A 25,016-nucleotide genomic window follows, 5' to 3' on the forward strand; every position below is an offset into this window, starting at 1 on the left:
ACAAACGTCACTATTCTGCGCTGAAGTAGGCGAAAATTGTTAATAAACTCTGTGTCACTGAAGTGAAGCACATCACCACTCACCACTCTTGGCTCCGTCTCCACATCCACACGTTCCTTTCAACGGACGTCGCTGCCGCTGCCCCACAAAACACCACGACCAAAAACCTCGTCCTTCTCCTTCTCAATCTCCTCCTTAAAACAAGTAAGTTGTTCATGTTCTGGCTCCGGTACGAGAGGAACTTTAAAATCTCCAGGTGCTCGATGCTGCGTCCATGTTTGGACAACTTCCGTAAACACAGAGACGCTCGCTGTGGTTGACGTCGTCGTGTCTCCAGTGTCACATGTGGGACACTTTTGGGCCGTTTACTGTTCACACTGGAGTCACATACAAGTCGCATTTAATTGGAAATGTGAACGACCTCGCAAAAACATCAGATTTCACAAAAAAATATGAATTAAGCATTAAGCCCTGCAGTCTGAACGTAGCCATATGTTCTGTTGTTTATGCTGTAATTATCTGAATAACTGTTAATATGTTACATTAACATATTAACATCTGTTCAGTCTGTTGTTCTCTGTTCTGTTGTTATTACTGTAACTTGACTTTCAAGATGAAATGTCGGTTCCTGGTCTCTGATTTTACAAAATTAACCCGAGATTATATCAAACTGAACTAGGACTAAAACAGGACTAAAACAGGACTGAACCAGGGACTCACTGTTGGGACGGGCTTGGATGTGACCGCAGGAGAAAGGACCGGCTCAGAGCTTCGCATCACACGAAGGTAAGCGCAGCAATTGCCCGATCGCACTGCACTTCAGAATCACACGGATAGAGATCGAACGTTTATGTAAATTTGACAGCTGAACACATTCTGTACTGTGCAGGAGACAGGACACGGTGAAGACTGATTGACAATGGTCTCAGGCGTAATCAGGCGTCAGCTGCTTTAGCCCCGTGGAGCGCGGGGTTCTGCATTGGTCCTTTCGCCCGCGGTCACCTGACAGTCTACGCGGGCATGTCTCCGCTGCTGATATCGCGGTGATTTTAGTTAATTTGTATGAAGAAAAACGAAAAACCCACCACTTCAATCCAGATTAAAAATGCATTGTGACGCGCGTTACTGACATTTGTACCAAGTAAGATATTATTTTTTCCCTTGTAATGCCAAACGTTACTGTGTTACAGCAAAAAGCAACGCATTACAGACATTTGTTACTTTTATAACGCGTTACTCCCAACACTGATTAGTTCTTTTGACATTTTTTTTTTCTTTTATTCCTTGTGCTTTAGAGCCGGTTAGTCCTGGTTCAGTTCTGTTTTAGTCCTGATTCAGACCACGTTAAGTCCTTCGGTTCAGTCCTGCCCCTCGACCCATAAGTCCCGGTCCAGACCTTACTTTCTTGACCTAATTCTTTTTCCATTGAATCCCTAATACCGCCTTAAACCAAAGACCCACTTCTAAAAACAACATGCCATTTTAGCCGCTCCTCAAATCGAGACCAATTAGCGGCAACACCTCCTCCGTCTCTAATTAACCCACTTCCACTTTGCAATTAACTCTGCGGCGTTGTTATTTTCCAAGAACCCAACGACTGAGGTATGTTTCTTTGTAACGTGGGTCAGGGCTTGTTTACAGCGTTCGGAGTCGTTTTCTGGCGCTGCATGTTGCCATGACGGCCCCATTCAGACCCACGGACTGTACGAGAGACGTGGACGGAGCGAGCGGGACCCATATGAAGACAATCAACACAAAAAGAACTAATTATAATAACAGGATCATTTGGAGCAAAATTACACTTATGTTGTTGAATGTGCACAAAGCAATGAGCCGTGATAGCTGTCAATCAAACCTGTGGGCGGGACCTCACGGAGAGAAGGCGTCTGATTGGTCTGTTGTTAATGTTCATATCTCGATTTAGGGACAAAATAGCAAGATAAACATTTTAAGACCAAAATGACAAGTGACAGCAGCGGAGAGACAGAGAGAGTGGCTTTGATTTTTCAATAGAAAGTGAATCAGAGCCAGAATCTCAAAATGTTTTTAAATCACTCCTAAAAACTTAACTTTTAAACATAGACCCCTCTTTTCTGTAACTTGACATTTTGGTTTTAAAATGTTCGTACCGACCCGCTCTACATGATCCTGATGATTTTATTTTGTTTTTTATTTCAACCCTCAATGAGCTTCATTTGACTGGAACTGAATGCTATGAATGACGTAGAAAGACAAATAAAAACTTTATTTATCCTAAAGGAGTCCACTAAGTCCACTTCTTCATACAGTCTGTGCTTTAAACAGATGAGATGTATATTTCTTGTTGTTGATTACCTTGAGTTAGGGCTGTCGCGATAACCACAAAAATGAATCAGTGCAGTACTAAGATCACGATCACCGCACGCGATCAACGTGACCCGACCCAGAGTCCTGCACGGGCCCATTTTTAGAGACCCGCACCCGCTCGGACCCGTTAACATTCCACCCATTACCGCTTGTGCCTGTGATAACCCAGGACTAACCCAGGACTAACCCAGGACTAACCCAGGACTAAGGTGTGCCTGCGTAGACCGTCTGGTGACCGCAGGTGAACGGACCGCCTCGATCGCGCTTTGCGGACACCTGCTCCTCGTGCTCGGGGTTCTCGCTCTCTTAAGTCCGCGGGTACCCGACCTGGTGCAGGCCTCTGACCCGACCTGGCGCAGGCCTCTGACCCGACCCGGCGCAGGACTCTGACCCGACCCGGCGCAGGACTCTGACCCGACCTGGCGCAGGACTCTGACCCGACCTGGCGCAGGACTCTGACCCGACCCGGCGCAGGACTCTGACCCGACCCGGCGCAGGACTCTGACCCGACCTGGCGCAGGCCTCTGACCCGACCCGGCGCAGGACTCTGACCCGACCTGGCGCAGGCCTCTGACCCGACCTGGCGCAGGCCTCTGACCCGACCTGGCGCAGGCCTCTGACCCGACCTGGCGCAGGACTCTGACCCGACCTGGCGCAGGACTCTGACCCGAGCTGCCACAGTGAGAGCTGGAGAGATGCAGCGACACTTGTTCCAAAGCCAAATGTTATTTCTCCCACTACAAACACTAAATCCACACGACAACCAAGGTACATGTGCATCAGCAACAAGCGCATCATCAGAGAGTTTTCAGTGCCGCTGGAAATATAGTAAATATTGTATCTCATGTCTTATTGTTTTCTATTTTTAAAAGTTATTATGACTTTGACTGTGACTGTGAATGTCATTGTTCTATCAGTATTTCCCACACACAGACCAAAACCGAGCGCCACAAATTGATTATTGATTGATTGATTTTTTTTCCAAACGCAATTCTGTCATTCTCGCTCACATGTACAGAGAGAGAGATCAACATCTGCACATACATGTCAGTGGGGACACACTTATACAACACTTGCGTTATTTGCTCTCTGGACCCGACTCTCTCTGCCCTAAGCCCACGGAGAAAAGTGCGATCGGGCGATGGCTGCGCTTAGTCTCGTGGGGCGTGGAGCTCTGTGCCCATCTTTTGGTCTGCAGTCACCCAACGGCCCGGCCCGTCTTGACAAGTTATTTTTCAGAAAGCCACGTAAAATGACTTGTTCTGATAAAACATGGAAGCTCTGCACCAAAAGTCTAATGCTGTTTCATTATTTCATTTAGTTGCCTTGTTGTACCTTTTTAATACTTCATTTAATTTGTGTTATTATATATTATATAATTGTTACATTATATTAGGGATTCGATTAAATTTTCCTAATCAATCGTCGGGAGAATTAACGATCCATTATCGATTAATCATTAATGTTTTTATATTAAAATGATCATCATTATTATTACTATCTGCACTACTAATCTGCATAAATAAATTCAACTTTACGACATATAAACCGTAACGACTCTAGAGCCACATCAGCCCGTTTGACATTATAATGTGTTTAATTCAGTTTTGTGCAACTCTCACAGAAACAAAACTTAGAACCTCATGGCTCATTTGCATAAACTAAGCGAAGAAAAAAAAAACAGCTCTTGTGTCGCTGATGTGGTTCAATTTCTGTCAGATTAAAAGACATGACTCAGGTGAATACAGGTTAGTGTGACCAGATTTGTGTTTGTCAAAACCAGGACACCGTACGGGGGGAGGGAGGTGGGGACTCGTCATCGACATTGAGCGACTCTCACCTGGTAAAACTTTTCCCCACTGGACACAGAAACATATGTGCTGCTTTATCACTGTGCACATGGACTCACACTTGTCCCGAACGCAACGGAAAGCAGTGGAATTTCTTGTACAAGTCATTGTTAAATACGCATTTGTGCTTTGGCACGTTGCAGACTGACCGACTGTTTGTGTCTCGCTCCTTCTGAGTCGCAGACGCTACGAGAGACGCTCAGTTTAATGACCCAATGAAAGGAAATGAAAACCCGAACATTTGCATCACTTTATAAAAACAAACCCGACGGATGTTTGGCCACCCTACGCTACTACGCACAGAAACCTACACAGCAAAAAGTGGAGTGTTAAAATTGACTCTCACAGAATCAATTTTAACATTTTCTCTGAGTTTATATGAGTCCAATCTGTTCTAGAGTTAATTTAACATTTTTGGAAATGTTAAATAAGTAACACTGGTCTAAAGTTCCTGTTTAACCCCGAAATCAACAGTTATATTCATGTTCTGAGAGTAAACGGATACAATTTTGTAGGGTTATCCTGATTTAGCTGAACAACACACAGAGGTGTTTTATTTTTACACTTTATTTTAGTTAATTTAAGATGAAATTATAAACTAAACTGGTTCAAACCGGTCTTCTCCCACGGGAGTTTGAAGTGGTGGGTGGGAGGAGCCAAATTAACCCTAAGGGAAGTTGAATTATCTTCAACCATATCAACTCTGGCAAATAACCCCAACTCGAACCCCCACTTAACTTTCAAACTGTAAAAATAACACTTTTTTGGGTTAAAAACAACTCTGAAATATTTTTTTTGCTGTGTACATTGGGGTTGTCGATTAAAAATGAATGTAATCGATGAAATTCTTAATGACCAATTATTGATTAATTGACTAATCATGCCCAACCCTACATTATACTATTTATTTTGTTTACCAAAAAAAAAAAAAAAAATCTCAACATGAATCTTAAAATACAGGTCTTTGGGTAACATAAACTCGGGCGATAGGGGGCGCCACACAAAGCTACACTGTGTATGTATGTATGTATAAGGATGTATTCTGTTCTATTCTTTGTGTACAGCTTTTTGTCCAGCTGTAAAGTTTTAAAAGAGTTTTATAAATAACGTCGGTATGTTATGGAGCTGAATCACGCCCGCGCAGGTTTGGCCGTGTCCGTTTGTACGTACAGTCTATGTTCAGAGGCCCGTAGTAAAGCGGCGTAATTGGTCTGGTGCGTTCGGCGACAGTCTCGGCTTTACTCGGCCGGCGCTCTGCGGGATCTGACTCCGGGTTTAGAGGGACAAAGCTGATTACGGTGACAGGAGCCGCTCGAGTCGTAATCTCTCGCGGCTCGAAGTGAAACTATTCGACGCATCGGTGCGCGAGCCAGAAACCGTGAAAGAAAAGACCCGAGAATGTGAAACCAGCCAAAAGAAACACTGATAAAGCTGCACTGCGTAACTTTTCTGGTACAGATGTTCTTGCTTTTAAGCTATAAAACCACCTGTAGTTGTATAAATGTAAGTTAGAGCTGTTTAAAGTCATACTGCGGAACATTCCAGGCAGAGCAGGCGTGGGAGCATGTGAATCCAAATTATAGATTTTGAAAAGAAGAGAAAAGAGAAAACAGCTCATTAGGGTAAAACATGGAGCAGAAATTTGTAGTTTTGTCTTTTTCTTATGGATTTTCATCACGAGGGGATCTGAGATTTTAAGAAGAATTTATTTTGATTAAAAATTGTAAAGAAAAGACTGTCAGGAGATGGGAAGAAGGCAAGTTTAAGATTTTAAGTTAAGTTTTGAGATTAAAATTTTTTAAGTCAAAGTTATTAAGTTTAAGTTTTTAATTTCAAGTTTTTTAAGTCAAAGTTTTTAAGTTTAAGGTTTTAAGCTTAAGTTTTATTAAGATTAAGTTTTTTATTTTAAGTTTTTTAAGTTTAAGTTTGTTAAGATGAAGTTTTTTAAGATTAAGTTGAAGGTTTTAGGTTTAAGTTTTTTAAGATTAAGTTGTTCATTTTAAGTTTTATAAGTTTAAGTTTTTATGTTTAAATTTGTTAAGATGAAGTTTTTTAAGTTTAAGGTTTTAGGTTTACATTTTTAAGTTTAAGTTTGTTACTATGAAGTTTTTTTTAAGTTTAAGGTTTTAGGTTTAAGTTTGTTAAGATGACGTTTTTTAAGTTTAAGTTGTTCATTTTAAGTTTTTTATGTTTGAGTTTTTAATTTAAAGTTTTTAATTTGAAGTTTTTAATTTAAGGTTTTAAGTTTAAGTTTTTTTAAGCTTAAGTTTTTTATTTAAAAAAATTTTTTATTATTTAAGGTTTTAAGTTTAAGTTTTTTTAATCTTAAGTTTTTAATTTTAAGTTTTTTAAGTCTAATTTTTTTTAAGCTTAAATTTTTAATTTAAATTTTTTTAAGTTTAAGTTTTATTTTTAAGTTTTTAAGTTTAAAGGCAAGTTTAATATCTATTTCTATATCTATAATCAGACATTTCATTGCAGAATATTTTTATGAGCAAAACTTTTACAGCTCAAATCTTATCATAGAACAGAAAAAAAAAAAAAAAAAAAGATAAATATTGACCTTCAAAATTGACAGTTCCAGCTTACATGTACTGAACGATAAGTCAATATATTAATTATGGTGACAGGCCTGACACATGGAAAAAAAAACCTGACACACACAGAGGTTTTCCATTTTATAAATACTTCCTATACTTTTATACTTTTCAGCTTTTTTAAATCTAACTTTTTTGGATTCACGTGAACTTGCCAGGTCTGTTTGTGATGAGGAAACAATATTATAACAGATCAGTAAATAGTGTAACATGGGCCCTTTAAGTTCTTGAATATAAATACCATCACCTTCAAACGTATTCAAAAAGAAAACACTTACGATGTTCATGAGTGTGAGGACGTAGTTCTGGACGTGTTCTTTGCCGTGGAACCTGAGCACCGAGTCGTCCACGGCCAGCAGCACCTCGATGTTGTAATCTTCTTTTTTAGCGTGTCTCCTCTTCCTCTCGGGCTCGGACAGTTTGTGCTCCACCACGTCCAGCGCTCGGGGCAGGTCCGCAATACCAAAGTCCGCCACTAGGGGAGAGAGAAAGCACGGTTACAACAGGCTAGTATTGTTTTTTTTTTTTTAAAGGTGTACTGTGTAACTTTATGGGTGGGAGTCGGTCACCTGCTTGTTTCTATGGATACGTCATTACTCTACCTTACATTTTTTAAATTACAGGTGGTTTTAAAGCTCAAAAATACCTAGAAAAACATTAATTCTGACTGTGAGCGGGGTCGCCTCTCCACAGATCTGACCTGTAACTTGGCCTGGTTTAAAAGGTTTAAAGCCGATATATCCCAATACTAAAACACAGGACGATATATTGCGATTTATCGAGAATTACTTCTATTAATTCAGTCAACTGCACCTTCACGAGAACACACTGTTATGAAATATAGTTTATAAAAGCGTTTAAATCATCAGAACAGTGAATGCAAACAAAGAATTTTTGTGAAAAGTATTATTTTAAAAATCAATTTGGATGCATTTTGAATCGATTCGAGAATTGAAGTATCAAGATATATCACTGAATCGATTTTTTCTCACAGTCCTATTGCACATTGCACCTTTAATGGATTCTATATTACGAAAAATGTACTCTGTAGATGTAGTCTGTTTACATCTCCAAAGCTCAAAATGCTCTGTTCCACCTTGTGATGTCATGAAGCGGCGGTTTTCAAATTAACAGCGCCTCTTAACTTATGATCAGTAGAGGTTGGCAATTCTAAATCTGAAATATCATTTAGAGATTCTAGAGCACTTCTTGTATTACCACATGACATCACAAGGTGGAACAGCGTGTTTTCCGTTTGAGAGAAAAACTCAGCCTAAATCTGCAGGATTTGTGTGTGAATGAAACAAACAAAACAAAACTCCAGGTCTGTTTGTGATGAAGAAACTATATTATAACATAGATCAGAATATATTAGGGGTGTAATGGTTCATGTTTTCGTGCCGAACCGTTTCAGTACAGGACGTTCGGTTCGGTGCAGGGCTGCGCACGAGTGAATTCACGCAATTTGTGTGTGTTTACATTCCTCCACTACATGTGCAGCTACACAGAGACTCGGCTCTTTAATAATCACGAAGGAAGTCGTCCGTGATTGGGGCAGTGTTTCCCGCAGCGCTTTATAGTTAGAGCGGCCGCCTTCTCAACAGTCGTCTTGACTATGTCCATCTGAACCACGTGACTCCTCAAAAAACTTCGGTCGTCGTGCTGTGTCATCACTTTTTGCTTTTGCTTTTTCGCCGACACAGAATCTGCCCCCCCATAACTGCCAGCAGATCTGCACTGAGTTGTTTTTTCAGGCCAAAAATATGAAGATTGAGTCAAACTTCATGCTGAAACTGTTCGTGCTGCACTTTACTTTTTGAAAAGTTTTTTTTACTGTTTACAATTCTTATAATATATATGTAATATTTCATACATTTGTTGATTATTTGAAAATATTTGATTTAACTTAATAGTATTACCAAGCAGCACTTTATTTTCCCATCTGTAAAATGTTAAAAGAAATTATTGGTTTAATAAAAACACAAATAAACAACAAGCAAATATGTGAAGAATCATTCCTCAGTCGTCAAGGTAGAATTCATGGCAAGGAGAAAATTCTGTTTGTCGACTGGACAAAAATTAGTTTGGTTGAAGACGTTTCTCAGCTCATCCAAGCTGCTTCTTCAGAGTCCAGAGTCCTTCTTATGTCTGTCTGCAGGGAGGAGCTAAATAACTACTCTGAAACTACTTGTTTACAGTTTCTGTTTGTTAGTTAGGGTTATTGACCTGTACAAGCAAATGGTGTTGTGTTTTGTTCTCAAACTGAACCAAAAATGAACCGAACCCTGACCTCACAACCGAGGTACGTACTGAACCGTGATTTTTGTGTATTGTTAAATCCCTAGTGTCGTGTAGCATGTAGTTTTCAAATAAACAGCTACTTTTTAACTTTTGTTCAGTGAAAATCTGCAGGGTTTTTGTGTTAAACATGTGTGAATGAAACAAAACACAACTCCAGGTCTGTTTGTGACGAGGAAACGAGATTATAACAGATCAGAACAGTTATATGGAGCCTTTAATATAACTTAGAAAATAAAAGTGTAGAACAGAGAAAGTACAGGGCAGTGAGTACAGCTTCGGTTTTGTCTCTTCGTTTTATTTCATTGAGAAAATCTGTCATTTTTAACCCCGGGAACTGCACATAAAAAGAAGTGTCGTAAAAGCAAAATTGTGCGTTGAGATTTGGAGCTGCTCAGAGACGATCTAAAGCAGATTTTTCACTTGAGAGGAGCTCGATGTGAACGAGATTGGTCCGTTAAAAGAACTATGGAGAAAAATGCTGTTGCAGAGCGGGACACGGGACGCTCCGGAGCTCGGAAGGAACCATTACAAACCACCGCTGTCACCATTCTCAAATCTCTAAGTCTTATTTTTTTATTCTATTGATAATTTGCAGCTGGCGTCATCAACATTCTGGGGGCACTGCTCTGTTACCGTATTTTTCATCAGACTGTAAGGCACACTTGAAGTCCTTTAATTTTCTCATAAATTGACAGTGCGCGTTATAATCCGGTGCGCCTTATGTATTAATTCTGGTTATAAATCAATTAATTGTACAATAACTTTTCAGGCTGAAACAAGAAGAAATGGCTCAAACCCCAGCAGCCGACATGCCCCCCCCCCGGGAGAGTCCGAAATCCACTGAAATCCCACAAGACACCGACACGACACCAGACAGGACAGAGTCTCACAGCAGCAGCCACAGAGAGACGAGACACAATATTCCAACGGAAGTCAGTGACTAAAATCACTTTTAAGGACAATTTTGTTACAGAGATTTAATAATCCATTTTATTTATTGCTTTAGTTGTGTTTGGTTCAGCAACGGTTCATTCAAGTGGATTTTTGTTAACAAGTCCTCGCTGTCAGCTGACATTAGGCTATTTTTATGTGAACATGTCTGTTTTCTTTAGGCCTGTTGTTTTTTTTCTTGTCTTGAAGTTCCTGTGTTAAATGTTCTTTAGAAAGTTAGGTTTATTGATCTTTGAGAGGGTGCATTTGCATTTTTATTTCATTGTCATTATATTAGTTGAAAATGGTCTTAAAATGTCAATATTATCGTTTATCGCAATAAATTCTTGGTCAATTAATCGTCCAGCAAAATCTGTTATAGTTACAGGCCTAGTTGTGTTTACTGACCTCGAACTGATTTTATGTGGTACACGGCGCTCAAAAATCTGTCAAAATGTTTTCGTAAGACTTTGGTAAACTACGAAACTGCACAGCTTGATGGATTATCAGAAGCATTACGGCGACTGTAGTCAGGAGCCTCGCGAAGTTAGTCTGATGAAGCGAGCTGTTTTTTCAGCACTTATAGTTTATGCAAATGAGCCATGTGGTTTTAAGTTTAGTTTCTGTAAACAAATGTGCGCAAAGCTGCATTAAAAACATTATACTCTAAGTATATTTGAGTCCTAATCGTAGGAAATAAAAAAAAACAAACTTAAATGATCCACCCACATTGACATTCATAATCCACTTTCACCAAGAAAGGGAGACAACGCCGGGTGAATTACTCAACGATCTGCCAATGGATCGTGGACGCCTGGACTAAGGGATCAGTCTCAAGTGTCGTCTGTTTGTTTCGCTTAATGCACCTTAAAATCCAGTGTGATTTATGTATGAAAATAAACAAGAGAATCAACATTACTGATATTGTCTTATAATCTGGTGCCCCTTATAGTCTGAAAAATACGGTAGTCAAGTCAGACTCTGGTATAGGGTCCACCACCTGCTTGTCTCCATGGAGATGTAATTGCTTTGCCTTGAATGTTATACAGTTTGGAAATGAACTTGGTTATCACAATGGACTCAAGTTACTGGTCAGATCTATGGAGAAGCGAGTCTGCACAGAGTAAGAATTCATGTTTTTCACTGTATTTTTTGAGCTTTAAAACACCTGTAATTGAATACATGCAAAGGCAGATGAGTTTAATGCCATACTGTAGAAAACAGGTGTCAAACATACGGCCCGGGGGCCAGATCCGGCCCTCCAAGACCTTTAATCTGGCCCTTGGCTGATTTTCTACTAAAATATTTTAATTATATTTTCTATTAAAATATTGGTAATTTTCTGCGTGCTTAGCACAGCAGCGTCTCCAGCGTCTCTGTACGTGGCCCCTCCCACCAGAGCAGCACAAATGAAGACTTGTCTCTTTCCAAACGCTCTTAAAGGACGATCGTTTTGACTGTTGACCGTGACACCCTCATCAGAAAAATGTCCAACATGAGAAAAGTGGAGCCGAGCGCAGGATTTTACAACAAAAATGTACTTATTCCTAAATTGCATTTTTCTTAAAGTTTCAGGTTGTTCATAATATTATAATATTTTGTAATAAAAGAAAGAGTTCATCAATTAAAAAGGATTACAGTAATAGATTTGTGTTTCTCTGCACAAACATTTGAACTTATTGTTATTTTTGGGGTTTATATGTCATGAGTTTTCTGATCCGGCCCCTTTGGGATCAAAGTCGGTTGGATACAGCCCCCAGACCAAAATGAGTTTGACACCCCTGCATTAAACAATACAACATGTTGATATTTCAGTATTTTTGCACACTGTTGGCAGGGATCAGATTGGTCAAAATGATAAAAATTAGAAAAGTGGAGCCGAGTGCAGGATTTTCCACAAAACACTGACTTATTCCTATTTACATACAAGTTCATGTTAAAACTTTGTGTTGAAATTACATTTTTCTTAAAGTTTCAGGTTGTTCATAATATTATAATATTTTGTAAAAGTCTTTCTTTCTTTCATAAATTTAAAAATATTTCTGTAATAGATTTGTGTTTCTCTGCACAAATATTTGAACTTATTGTTATTTTTGGGGTTTATATGTCATGAGTTTTCTGATCCGGCCCCTTTGGGATCAAAGTCGGTTGGATACGGCCCTCGGACCAAAATGAGTTTGACACCCTGCTGTAGAATATTCCACCTAAGAAGTTACATAGTGCACCTTTAATCTAAGCTTTATTAACATTAATCTCTACAGAACTAAAGGCAAAAGGAGATGTTAACTTTACTTTTGAGCTTTGGAGATGCAGACAAATAATAAAGAGTTTCTCAAACATGTGTGAATGTTAAAAACACAACTCCAGGTCTGTTTTTGAGGAGGTAACAACATTAAAACATAATTTAAAGCTCTCAAGAGTCTATTTTGTGTAATACTGGAGATTTAAGTATAAAAGCACAGAATTATTTGCCTCTTTCACCTCGCAGTCACGCTATTGGTCATTTAAGTTCACTACTGTAGAACATTTAGAAATGATCTTCAAGCCAAATTCTTTTCCAGGTAGTAAAACATCCAAATATTTAGCTTAATTTGAGTGCAGTTCTTGACATTTTCCCCTTGTGCAAATCACTGAGGTGATGTCAGCGCCGTAACTGCAGACACTAAAACGATTTCACAAAAACTAAAAGCAGGAAATAAATCTAAACTGAAAGTACGTCCACCTACAGTGATTTCTCTACAACCCAGAATGAAATGAAATGAACTCAAATGACAAATTATAGACAATGAGCAGCAGGAAAATGGGAAATCCAAAATCAAAATTCCAGGCCAGCGGGTTAACTATGTCCATTTATATAAACAGTCTATGTATTAGTCTCATAACAAAGTCTGAGCAAGAATAAAAATTTGATCAAATCAGGACCAAAAAGAGACCATTTTAAACACAGTGACAAAACTAAACCTAAAATGCATCTACATGCTTTGATTTCTCTAAATGAATAACACATAGCAAAGAAATTATTAACAATAAAAGGTCGATACTCAATACCGATTCCGATACCACGATTATAATATAAAAAAAACACTTTCTTTAGACAATAGAATGTGATTTCTAACATTAAATGGTCGTACTTTATTTTCTATTCACATGTGGTCTTATATCTGTGTACGACCTCAGTGGTTCATGGGCAAATATTACTGTAAGTCGCACTTTTTTCATGGTTTGGGTGTTTCCTGAGACTCCGGTGCGACTTATATATTAAAATGTTGCGAGTGAAGTGTGGAGAGGTTCTAGTCTTGTGTGTGAGTATCTGCTGCTCCTGTTCCTCCTGTACCACTGTCACTTGGCTCTACTGCACATGTCTCCTGCAGAAAGAGCCTCTGTCCTGTCTGTATCATGTCAGTCGATCGCACCGTTACTTCTGCACCACTGAACAATTTAACATTTAAATAAACTTCTAAAGACGACTGAGAAAACTGAACACAAATGCCCCCAAAAAGAAAATCATTTTGCAGATTACAAACTTCAAGTCGTGAAATCTGCAGCTGAAAACGATAATCGAGCAGCAGAGAGAAAGTTTGGAGTAAGTGAGAAACTTGTGACACTTGGAGGATGCACCATGAAACTTTCCTGAAGTCACTGGATGGATGGACAAAGTCTGGACTTCAGTGACACCGAAACCATCCTGTCGGGATTCAGAAAGACCCGAATAATTCTAACTGGAACTGATGCTGAGTCTGACGACAGCGACACAGAAGAGGAAGCGGCGCTCTGTTTACCTCCGGAGGTCGAGGAGTTGTTCAGAAGTGACAACGAGGATGAAGAATTGAATGGATTTAGTGATTTGGAGTGAGATGGAGAGTTTGTTAAACTTGTTCTGTTCTGTTGTTTATGTTAATGTTCATTTGTGAGGTTAACAGTCTGTTGTTCTCTGTTCTATTGTTATTACCATATTTTCCGGGCTATTAGTCGCTCTGGATTATAAGGCGCACGTCATTAAATGGTCTATTTTCGAACTTTCTTCACAAATAAACCGCACCGGACTTTAAATGAAACACAACAGTGTGATGGGTGAGTGGTTTTGTTTGTTTGTTCGTTCACGGTGACTCTGGGCTTTGTTCAGTTGTGGCGTGTAGGGAGGGTGTGTCTGGGACCAACGGATTGTCGGCGTGTTCGCAGTGACTCAGTTGTTCAGTCGTGTCCAGAAGCGGCACATTGCGCTCGCTTTTTTCGGTTCGTTCCTCCGTTCTGTTCCTCGTCGGCGTGGAGTGATGAGTGTGTCTGTGGGTGTTTTCGCTGTGCGGTCGCTGTCTGCTCCGTGTGTGTTTGTGTGTTCTGCGGGTGGTGCGGCTTTGTAGTTTACTGAAGTCGTGCTGGGACACCCGAGTGGATTCGTGTATAGAGCGCTCTGGATTGTGGGGCGCGCGGTCGTTTTTTGATGCAGTTGGAGACTTAAGAGCGCGTCCAATATCCCGGAAAATACGGTACAAGAACTTGACTTTCATGATAAAGATGTCGGTTCCTGGTCTCAGATTTCATAAAATATATTTCCCCGAAAACGAACAAATTCTATGCTTTTTTTCTTCTTCATTACGCATTTTTGGCTGGTGCGACTTATTCTCCGAAGCGACTTATAGTCCGAAAAATACGATAGTCCATGAGCTCAAGATAATTCTAAAGATTCAGGAAAGCTTTCATTTCTGTGCTGTGAATGGGACTTTTTAGTATCGATACCTGCTCAAATAAATATTTAGTTTTGATTCTAGTTTTAGTATCGATTAGTGTTCGATTTTCAACACTTTTGAGAATCCTAAAAGTTGTTATATGAAGCAATACTTTGGTTCCGACTCCTGTACAGTCATCGTTTTATTACCTAACACAACTTCTCTTTATAGAAACCAACTAAAAGCCATTTTCTCTGCTGATTTCTCTAAGCGCACCACTTTACCAGCAGGAAGTCCAAGCCCTGAACCTCCGCAAATGCACTGAGGAGAGACGCAGGGTAAATAAGGCTAATAAAAGTAGCTGTGAAGTTGTTTAGTTTTGTTACATTGGCGATTTGAGTTTTAAAGCGATGGAAAAGAATATTGAGAAGTTGCATTGGTTTATAATGTTGTTTCCTCGTCACAAACAGACCTGGAGTTGTGTTTTGTTTTGTTTCATTCGCACACGTTTAACACACAAACCCTGCACGTTTAGGCTACGTTTATATGATGACAGTCAGACAAACATCCTTTTCTGTATTTTACCTGAACAAGTGACAATTTATGCCTCTCTTTACTAGGGCTGGGTATTGTTAAGAAGTTGCAGATACGATACCTCGATACATAAGCCATGATACGATACATATCTCAATACAGTGAGTGCGTATACATGCACATCAGTATCCCGGTTATTAGCCATATCCCCGGTTATGTCAGTATTCGTGTTACTGCGTTTACATGCGCACTGAGAAACCGGGACACTCATATCCGCGTATACATGATCAAATGGAGTATCCCGGTTTCTTGACATAATCTTACAAATGCGCAGGCGCAAAAATTAACTTAAATCAATTTCATAAACCAGGAAAAATTCAAACCGTGAGCTCCTTTAGCATAAGAAGCTAAGGAGCTACGAGATCTCCCACAATCCACTGTGCAGATTCTTCATTAAAATCTTCTGCATAAATAAACTCAACTTTACAACATATAAACCATAAACACTATAGACACATCAGCCCGTTTGATCAGATAATTCAGCTCTGATCACATTTGTTTACGTTTTACAGAAACGAAACTTAAGACCGTTTGGCTAATTAGCATAAACTGTTAGCGGCGATAAAAACAACTCGCTCCTTGCGCCGCTGATGTGATCAGTTTCTTTTGGACTAAATGACACGACTCTGTGGATTATGTGTGTTATTTCTGTGACAGAAGAGGTGTTAATGATGGTAAGTGTGTTCTGTGTGTGTGTTGTATAGGAGATAGTTCATGTTTTAGCTTTTCAGCGTCACACGAGTGCAGGTCGTACGAGTGCAGATTGTACGTGTGCAGGTTTAGCGCAGCTCTTTATTTTACAGTCATTTCATTCGTTTGGTCACTTTATTTATGTTGGTCAATTTATTTATGTCACTACTGTTGTGGTGAAAGGCTGGAAAGTGTCTTTTGGACGCATGCGCACTCAACTTTATGTTGCAGTAACCGGGGTACTGCGTTTACATGCCACAAGTAACCCGGTTACTATCGGAATAAACCAGCTACAGTAACCCGGTTTCTAATAACCGGGATACTGCCATAACCGGGTTACTGAAACCGGGTTACTGCGTTTACATGCACCATGAAGAAACCGGGATACTCAAAAAACCTGATCATAACCAGGTTATTGATGTGCATGTAAACACACTCAGTGTTCGGAATGATACGATATAAAAATAAAAGCTAAGTCATGTCTGTGATACTAAAAGTCTTTGCTAAACCACTTCTTGTGCAAAGTTCATACAAAACACAAACATTTTAATCATCAAAACAGTGAAAATGTTAAATGTGTCACATAAATGAGTTTCCTTCCTCTAAACAAGCATAAAACTGTTAATCAGGTTGGTGCCACCTAGTGCCTCCGTTCAATTTCATTTCTCTCCAGTGACTAGGTCAGGAATCAGGTAAAAATCAGATGGTTTGCAAGAACCCCGGAAATGTGAGTTCGGTCACCAGCCAATCAGTGAAGAGCCATACATTCTGTGTTGGCAACGATTCCCAAGATCGAGGATTTAAAGCCAGAACAAAGAGAATGTTTGGTGAATTTTATCAAGGCAAAAGACGTTATTGTACTCTTTCCCCGTTACCGGTGCATTACATACATCACGACCAAAAAACTGCGATTGGTTAAACGAAAAAAAGTACCTCCGTCAAGCGAACGAACCCTGATGCTGCGAGGTCAGACAGTTTCTACGAAGTGAAACCGGCTGATGAATCAGGCTAAAAAACTGTATCACTATAACAAAATAATGTTGTCAAATATACCAAAAAAATACTCTTGGCGATATATCGATACAGCAGACCACAATATCGATACTGTGTCATCACATTAAACCAGGGGTGTCAAACATACGGCCCTCCAAGACCTTTAATGTGGCCCTCGGCTGATTTTCTACTAAAATATTTTAATTATATTTTCTATTAAAATATTGGTAATTTTCTGCGGTGTTTATCACAGCAGCGTCTCCAGCGTCTCTGTACGTGGCCCCTCCCACCAGAGCAGCACAAATGAAGACTTGTCTCTTTCCAAACGCTCTTAAAGGACGATCGTTTTGACTGTTGACCGTGACACCCTCATCAACAAAATGTCCAACATGAGAAAAGTGGAGCCGAGTGCAGGATTTTCCAAGAAAAATTGACTTATTCCTATTTGCAAGTTAATGTTAAAACTTTGTGTTGAAATTGCATATAGATTTGCATTTCTCTGCACAAATATTTGAACTTATTGTTATTTTGGGGGTTTATATGTCATGACTTTTCTGATCCGGCCTCTTTGGGATCAAAGTAGGTTGGATACGACCCCCGGACCAAAATGAGTTTGACACCCCTGCATTAAACAATACAACATGTTGATATTTCAGTATTTTTGCACACTGCAGGGATCAGATTGGTCAAAAATAGGGACACCTGGGACATTTCTTGTATGAAACTGGAACAAATCACTGGTTTTGAATACATTTTCTGGGACAGGGGACACAGGGATCAAAACTGGGACTCACCCAAGTAATATTAGACCTTTAACAAAATTGTCAAACTTGGCAAAGACTAAAAATACGACGTCTGACCTGTCACGACTCCAACAATCTGACACTTGGCTGATTTCACGTCATATTCCGCTCGTTCTGGTTTAGGATCAGGTTCAAAGGTTAAAAACAGGAGTCACATTCCAGCTCGGCTCCGGTGACCCCAGACCGACCGAGATCATAAAAACAGAGACAGATGTGATGAGGATTAAACAGGCAGGGCTCGTCCGTCTCCCGCTCAGGTGTTCACGTCCGCGCTTTTATTCCTGCCCGTAAAAATGTTCTCTGGGTTATGGCGCTGGAAGGATTTCATGGCAGAGTTTGAGCGAGGTTTGAGGACAGAGACGAGGTTAAATCTGCTGTTAGAAAATGAGAAATATGAAATACAGAGGAGAGGAGCAGAGGGGGCGGAGATGGTGATGTAAAAATGTGCTCCAGCTACTTTTTACTCCACTTTTAATGGACTTTTAAAACCATTACTTTATCTTTGGTAATATGAACTCATTTTTGACAAATAAGACGATTAAAGGACACAAATTATGCAACATTTTTTTTGTTTGTTTTTTGATTATTTCGGTCACAGGTATATTTTGACATTAATTCACAGTCATATTTAACAGACACAGACCGAAAAGGTGTCGGCTGAAGTTTAAGCTTATTCTGCCCTTTACCGTTTATTCCTTTATCAGACCTTCATCTTGACACCAGTTCATCTTCATAAATCCAGCAAGAGGAAATGAACAAATCAAAAACAGAACAACAAAGTCCTACAGCACAAACTAAGTCTCATATTTCATGTTTCTGTCCAGAGTTAAACATTTAAACTTCTTTATGAAGTGAAAGACTGGTGCACAATTTTAGGTTTTCTGTACAGTTGTTCCAGAGCTCCAGCCCTTTAACAGATTCACAAAATTTCCTAATGTTTGTTCTGATTTTCTTTTTGATAAACATGGTCGTGCCTCTGAGCTCGTATCGGCTCTTTCGGATTTTGAACATGTTCTGTAACGATTTTGACAGGAGATTGTTGTTTACTTGGAACATGATTTTCAGAGTATAAAGGTCGACTAAATCATAACATTTCAGAGTTTGAAGGTTTATAAATAACACATTGGTTGATTCATTATAAGTTGATAATGTGATTGCTCTTATTGCCTTTTTTTGCTCCAAATCTCAGTACCGTAGGTTATTTAGGTCATTACCAGCAAGTTGTATGTAATAAAAAGACCGTTTTTATCTAGAATATATCTATATTTGTAAATAATTGCGATAAATTTTACACTAAAAAAATTCTCCATTCGCATTTTGCCTGGATTGTTGCGTCACAGGTAAAACTCCAAACTCCCTCTGCACAGTTGTTAACAGAGTTCCCACTCTTTTTCTACTTCTATGACTTTTTCAACACCTAAAGTGAATTTTCCATGACTTTACAGCACCTACATGTGTAGAATTGATCAGATTTTTAGAGCTAAATGCGAAATGTTAACTCTTTCCACTCACTTTATGGTTTGGGATTATAGTTTTTAACATTCAAAATACTGTCAGTGCATTTAAAAAGGCACAGACGTTCAGAAATATTCATAATAGCCTCATGAAAACTTAACAGAACGATGTAGTTGCCTGAAAGAGATACTAAAATTCCATGACTTTTCCAAAATTTTCATTGAATTTACAAAATTCCAAGGCCTGGAAAATGATGTTTTCAATTTCCATGACTTTTCTAGGATTTCCATGACCGTGGGAACCCTGTGTTAAGTCCATAAATCATCGCCGGACTCGTTCTTCGTTCAAATACTGTTCATAATAAACACGTGGCTGTATAGACGAGTTTCATTGTTGACAAAAGCGCGCGTTGCATGCTGGGAATTATTTTGGTCGGCGGCAAGAAACACTAATTCAACATGACGGACGGAGCGAGAAAACACGTAAAGGGTATTGATCCCGGTTATTTATCCACTCTAACGACAGAGGACCCAAGACCATTTGACCAGAAATTGGTCATAAGCATCGACGGACGACAAATCACCCTTTTCAACCCCGACAAAAGGTGGACCAAACCAAATTTCTGGTCAGAATCACCAACTACCTGGACAAATATTCACAGCAGAAAAGATGAAAACCTCCAAGAGTCTCGATGTGTTGTTGAACTTGTTGGAGTCCAAGGGTTTGTTAGGATCTTCTACGTTTGCTCTGCGAATGTTTGAAAGTCGTTTAATTCACCTGTTAGTGGTTCTTTTCACTCAGAATACGAAAAAAATCCATTTTCCTTCTTCCGTGCTTCTATTTGTGCATCCGATAATGCAGCAGGAATTTACCATTATCGGGGATAAATACTGTGTTTGACGCTTTCCTGTTTCTTGCCTCCGACCAAAATATTTCCCAGCAGCAACGCGGGCTTTTAATAACAATGATGTCAGATGAAACTCGACTATTAGCACAGCATTGATGGAGCCTAAAGAATAGTTTATTTCCGTTCCTGACAGCAGAGGGAGCTTTATCATGTAAATGCAGCTGCAGACTGTGGCCTTGGAAATCTGGGCCAGCTGCTCATATTTACAGATACAACTGTATATAGACGCCAAAGTCAAAGTGACCATATCCAGCCACAGTCCACTGACCCGGGCTGGAGGAGGCACTGAAGCAGAGCCGAGCCAACACAGTTTAATGCAGATAAAACACACACACTGCAGATTTTCTACAATATTTAGAGCCTTTGTTCACTACACTGACTGTCTAAACTTATAAAACTCGTAAAACTCCCATCACAGAGCATCAGCTGATTCATACGACTAAACAAGTTCACAACCGAGTCAGAACAATCACCACATGAACACCAACAACTGGACAGGACCAGGACCTGCCGACCCTGACGACTCCACTGTCTGAATGCCTCTTTGGAAATTCTGTTTCCCCAAAGAACACAATGTAAACAAAAAAAAAACAAAAAAAAGAAAACGCTGTTGTTCGGCTGATGGGACCTGCAGCTTTCAAAAAGCTCAGTGTGTGGTGATTTTAACCTGTTTTTACCTTTCCTCCTCCCTCTCTCTTCTTCTTACTTTCATTGTGTTTCTCCTCCCCCCTCTCTCTCCTCCCTCTTTTTTGGTCTTACCTTCATTATGTCTCTCCTCCCTCTCTCTCTCTCCTCTCTCTGTTCTTACCTTCACGTCTCTCTCCTCTCCTTTCTCTCTCGTTCTCACCTTTGTTGTGTCTCTCCATCCTCTTTTTCCTCCCTCTCTCCTCTCTCTCTCTCGTTCTCACCTTCGTTTTGTCTCTCCTCTCTCTCCTCCCCCTCTCTCCTCTCCTCTCTCTCTCGTTCGCACCTTCATTGTGTCTCTCCTCTCCCTCACTCCTCTCCTCTCTTTTTCTCGTTCTCACCTTCGTTGTGTCTCTCCTCTCTCTCTTTCTCCTCCCTCTCTCCTCTCTCTCTCTCTTTCTCACCTTCGTTGTGTCTCTCCTCTCCTCTCTCTCCTCCCTCTCCTCCCTCTCTCTCTCTCTCTCGTTCTCACCTTCGTTGTATCTCTCCTCTCTTTCTCCTCCCTCTCTCTCCTCCCTCTCTCCTCTCTCTCTCGTTCTCACCTTCGTTTGTGTCTCTCCTCCCTCTCTCTCTCTCTCTCTCGTTCTCACCTTCGTTGTATCTCTCCTCTCTTTCTCCTCCCTCTCTCTCCTCCCTCTCTCCTCTCTCTCTCGTTCTCACCTTCGTTGTGTCTCTCCTCCCTCCTCTCTCTCTCTCTCTCGTTCTCACCTTCGTTGTGTCTCTCCTCTCCTCTCTCCTCTCCTCTTCTCTCCTCTCTCTCTCTCGTTCTCACCTTCGTTGTGTCTCTCCTCCCTCTCTCTCTCTCTCTCTCGTTCTCACCTTCGTTGTGTCTCTCCTCTCCTCTCTCTCCCTCTCCTCCTCTCTCTCTCTCTCGTTCTCACCTTCGTTGTGTCTCTCCTCTCCTCTTTCTCCTCCCTCTCTCCTCTTCTCTCTCTCTCTTTCTCACCTTCCTTGTGTCTCTCCTCTCCTCTTTCTCCTCCTCCTCTCTCCTCTTCTCTCTCTCTCGTTCTCACCTTCGTTGTGTCTCTCCTCTCCTCTTCTCCTCCCTCTCCTCTCTCTCTCGTTCTCACCTTCGTTGTGTCTCTCCTCTCCTCTTTCTCTCTCCTCTCTCGTTCTCACCTTCGTTGTGTCTCTCCTCTCCTCTTTCTCCTCCCTCTCTCTCTCTCTCTCTCTCTTTCTCACCTTCGTTGTGTCTCTCCTCCCTCTCTCCTCCCTCTCTCGTTCTCACCTTCGTTGTGTCTCTCCTCTCCTCTCTCTCCTCCTCTCTCTCTCTCTCTCGTTCTCACCTTCGTTGTATCTCTCCTCTCTTTCTCCTCCCTCTCTCTCTCCCTCTCTCCTCTCTCTCCTCCCTCTCTCCTCCCTCTCCTCTCTCCTCTCTCTCTCTCGTTCTTTTCTTTTCGTTGTGTCTCTCCTCCTCTCTCTCTTTCTCATCTTCGTTGTGTCTCTCCTCTCCTCTTTCTCCTCCCTCTCTCTCTCTCGTTCTCACCTTCGTTGTGTCTCTCCTCTCCTCTCTCTCCTCCCTCTCTCCTCTCTCTCTCTCTCTCGTTCTCACCTTCGTTGTGTCTCTCCTCTCCTCTTTCTCCTCCCTCTCTCTCTCTCGTTCTCACCTTCGTTGTGTCTCTCCTCTCCTCTCTCTCCTCCCTCTCTCTCTCTCTCTCTCTTTCTCACCTTCGTTGTGTCTCTCCTCTCCTCTTTCTCTCTCCTCTCCCTCTCTCCTCTCTCTCTCTCTCGTTCTCACCTTCGTTGTGTCTCTCCTCTCCTCTTTCTCCTCCCTCTCTCTTGATGGCAGACCTCCTGTAGACCACGTGGACTCTTCCTTTCTCCTCGACGCCCTGCTGTCCTTTCTCCAGAGGCTCGATGAAGAATTCTCCGCTGTCGGTGCGGATCAGACCTGCCTGAAAGAGACACAACAAATAAAATAAAATCAGGTTAGGAGATGGAGATAATATGCACATTTATAAAGAAATAAATATAAATAATAAATAAGTAAAATAAAAATATCCATAATGGCCCCATGACTTTCCTGGTGCCAATTCCGTCATTTATAGACCGATTGTCACCAAATTTGGTACATGGGTCAAGCCCCTGTGCCTGATGCTGCAAAAAAACGTTGCTGACGATCCAAGGTCATTTGTGACACGGGTGACACGGGAATTTCCGCAATTTCTGAACCATCTGTGGGCTAAAATATTCATATATTGGATTTGGACATAAAGATTATCAATAAAAATCACAAGGAACGCGCAATCACACAGACCAAGATGCGTAATTTGCCATTTATTTGAGAAATATCTGCACTTAGAGCGACTTTTTCATTTGTTTGAACACAGACGCTCAGAGCAGTCGATCATCTTGACTCACTACACTCTTTGGCAAAGTCTGGGCCAATCAAAATGGACGGAGCGCATGAGTTTGGCGGAAAACAAAGTTCTTATTGGACACTCGTTTTCCTGATGTCATCACACAGCGAGTGTGTGACGTAGGATAATGCCGGAAATATGCTCGGAAAGCCGCACGTCTCCCTCTTACTAAAGCATGAACAAAGACTTAATTAATAATGAACAAAGATTTAATTAATAATGATTCACGCTTAGTAAATGCTTAATAAAGCAAAATTCGTCTTCACTTTAGAAAAGCTCTCAAAAAGACTTAACTAACAGATAACAGCTGCCTGAATTATCATTGTATTGTATTATTAGTAAATCATTCTCTCATAGTTTACTAATGATTAATAAATGCTCAAATGGTTAGTTCATGAGTAATTAAGTATGAAATAATTATGAGTAACTATGTACAGCACAGGCAAATTAAGTGCAAGTGCTAATTCAGGTAGTAATTAAATAGTTACTAAGTGTGAATCATTATTAATTAAGTCTTTGTTCATTATTAATTAAGCCTTTGTTCATGCTTTATTAAGACTAAATAAGGTGTAGTTATTATAAAGTGTTACCGAAATGGGAGTAAGTTTCTATCTTTTATGGTTGGTTATGCGCAGTTATATAAAACATACCGTATTTTTCGGATTAGAAGGCGCACTTAAAATCCTTAAATTTTCTCAAAAATCGACAGTGCGCCTTACGGATTAATTCTGGTTGTGTTTACTGACCTTAAACTGATTTTATGTGGTACACGGCGCTCAAAAATCTGTCAAAATGTTTTAGTACGACTTTGGTAAACTATGAAGCCGCACCACTTGATGGATTCTGGAGCATTACGGCGACTGTAGTCAGGAACAATCCGTGTATCATTCGTTCATTCGTTTTTCAATATAAAACCAAAAATAAGAAAACGAAAAAACAACAGTTTTCTTTGTTATTTGTCTCCAAAACCAAAATGAAAAAACGGATAATGATTTGTTTTTTCAGTTTTCGATTTTGTGTTTAAATGAAGAATGGAAAAATCGGATAACGGCCATTTCCCGTTTACGTGACTTCCGTGACTGCGATGCCGAACTTTTGCACCGCGTACAAACTGAACCAGGACTGATCCAGGTCCGAGACCAGACCGGGACCAGAGCGGGACTGAGACCAGGATCAGACCGGGACCAGAGCGGAACTGAGACCGGGACCAGCGGTCCAAGCGGTTCCGTGTCATCGTCTCCGCGCTGGTTCCGTGTGGGGAAAGTGAGAATGTTCTGTGGACTACAGGTCCGGATGGGCTGCTCCAGTCCTCCGCGCTCAAGAACCGCGGCTGGTTCCGAGGTGGTGCAGCATCCAACTGACGCTTTCACACCAACGAAAACGAAACGAACTAAGAGCTTTTGGTTCAAATGGACCAGGTCCGGGACCAGACCGGGACCAGAGCGCTACTGAGACTGGGACCAGACCGGGACCAGAGCGGTGCAAAAGTTCGGCATCGCAGTCACGGAAGTCACATAAACGGGAAACGGCCGTTATCCGTTTTTTCCATTCTTCATTTAAACCAAAATCGAAAACTGAAAAAACGAATCGTTATCTGTTTTTTCATTTTGGTTTTGGAGACAAATAGCGAAGAAAACTGTTGTTTTTTCGTTTTCTTATTTTTGGTTTTATATTGAAAAACGAATGAACGAATGACACACGGATTAGGAACCTCCCGGAGTAAAGCCCAATTTAGTCCGACAGAAGCTGAACCGCATCAGGGCACAAGGAGCGAGCTGTTTTTTTCAGGGCTTAGTTTATGCAAATGAGCCATGTGGTTTTAAGTTTTGTTTCTGTAAAACG

General features: G+C 40.6%; 1 protein-coding gene across 1 annotated transcript in view; it reads right to left on the minus strand.

Moving 5' to 3' along the window:
- Positions 1–25,016, minus strand: part of LOC110165968 (A disintegrin and metalloproteinase with thrombospondin motifs 3) — a 287,972-nt gene that overhangs the window by 168,225 nt on the left and 94,731 nt on the right. Inside the window, exons 4-5 of the mRNA XM_055149924.1 lie at positions 22,553–22,709; positions 7,072–7,268 (exon numbers count right to left, since the gene is read on the minus strand). Coding sequence (XP_055005899.1) covers positions 7,072–7,268; positions 22,553–22,709 — 354 coding nt within the window. The remainder of the gene's footprint in view (positions 1–7,071; positions 7,269–22,552; positions 22,710–25,016) is intronic.

This window comes from Boleophthalmus pectinirostris, unplaced genomic scaffold, assembly GCF_026225935.1.
Source record: "Boleophthalmus pectinirostris isolate CB_2022bp ecotype Guang Dong unplaced genomic scaffold, ASM2622593v1 HiC_scaffold_14, whole genome shotgun sequence".
NCBI classification, from domain to species: domain Eukaryota; kingdom Metazoa; phylum Chordata; class Actinopteri; order Gobiiformes; family Gobiidae; genus Boleophthalmus; species Boleophthalmus pectinirostris.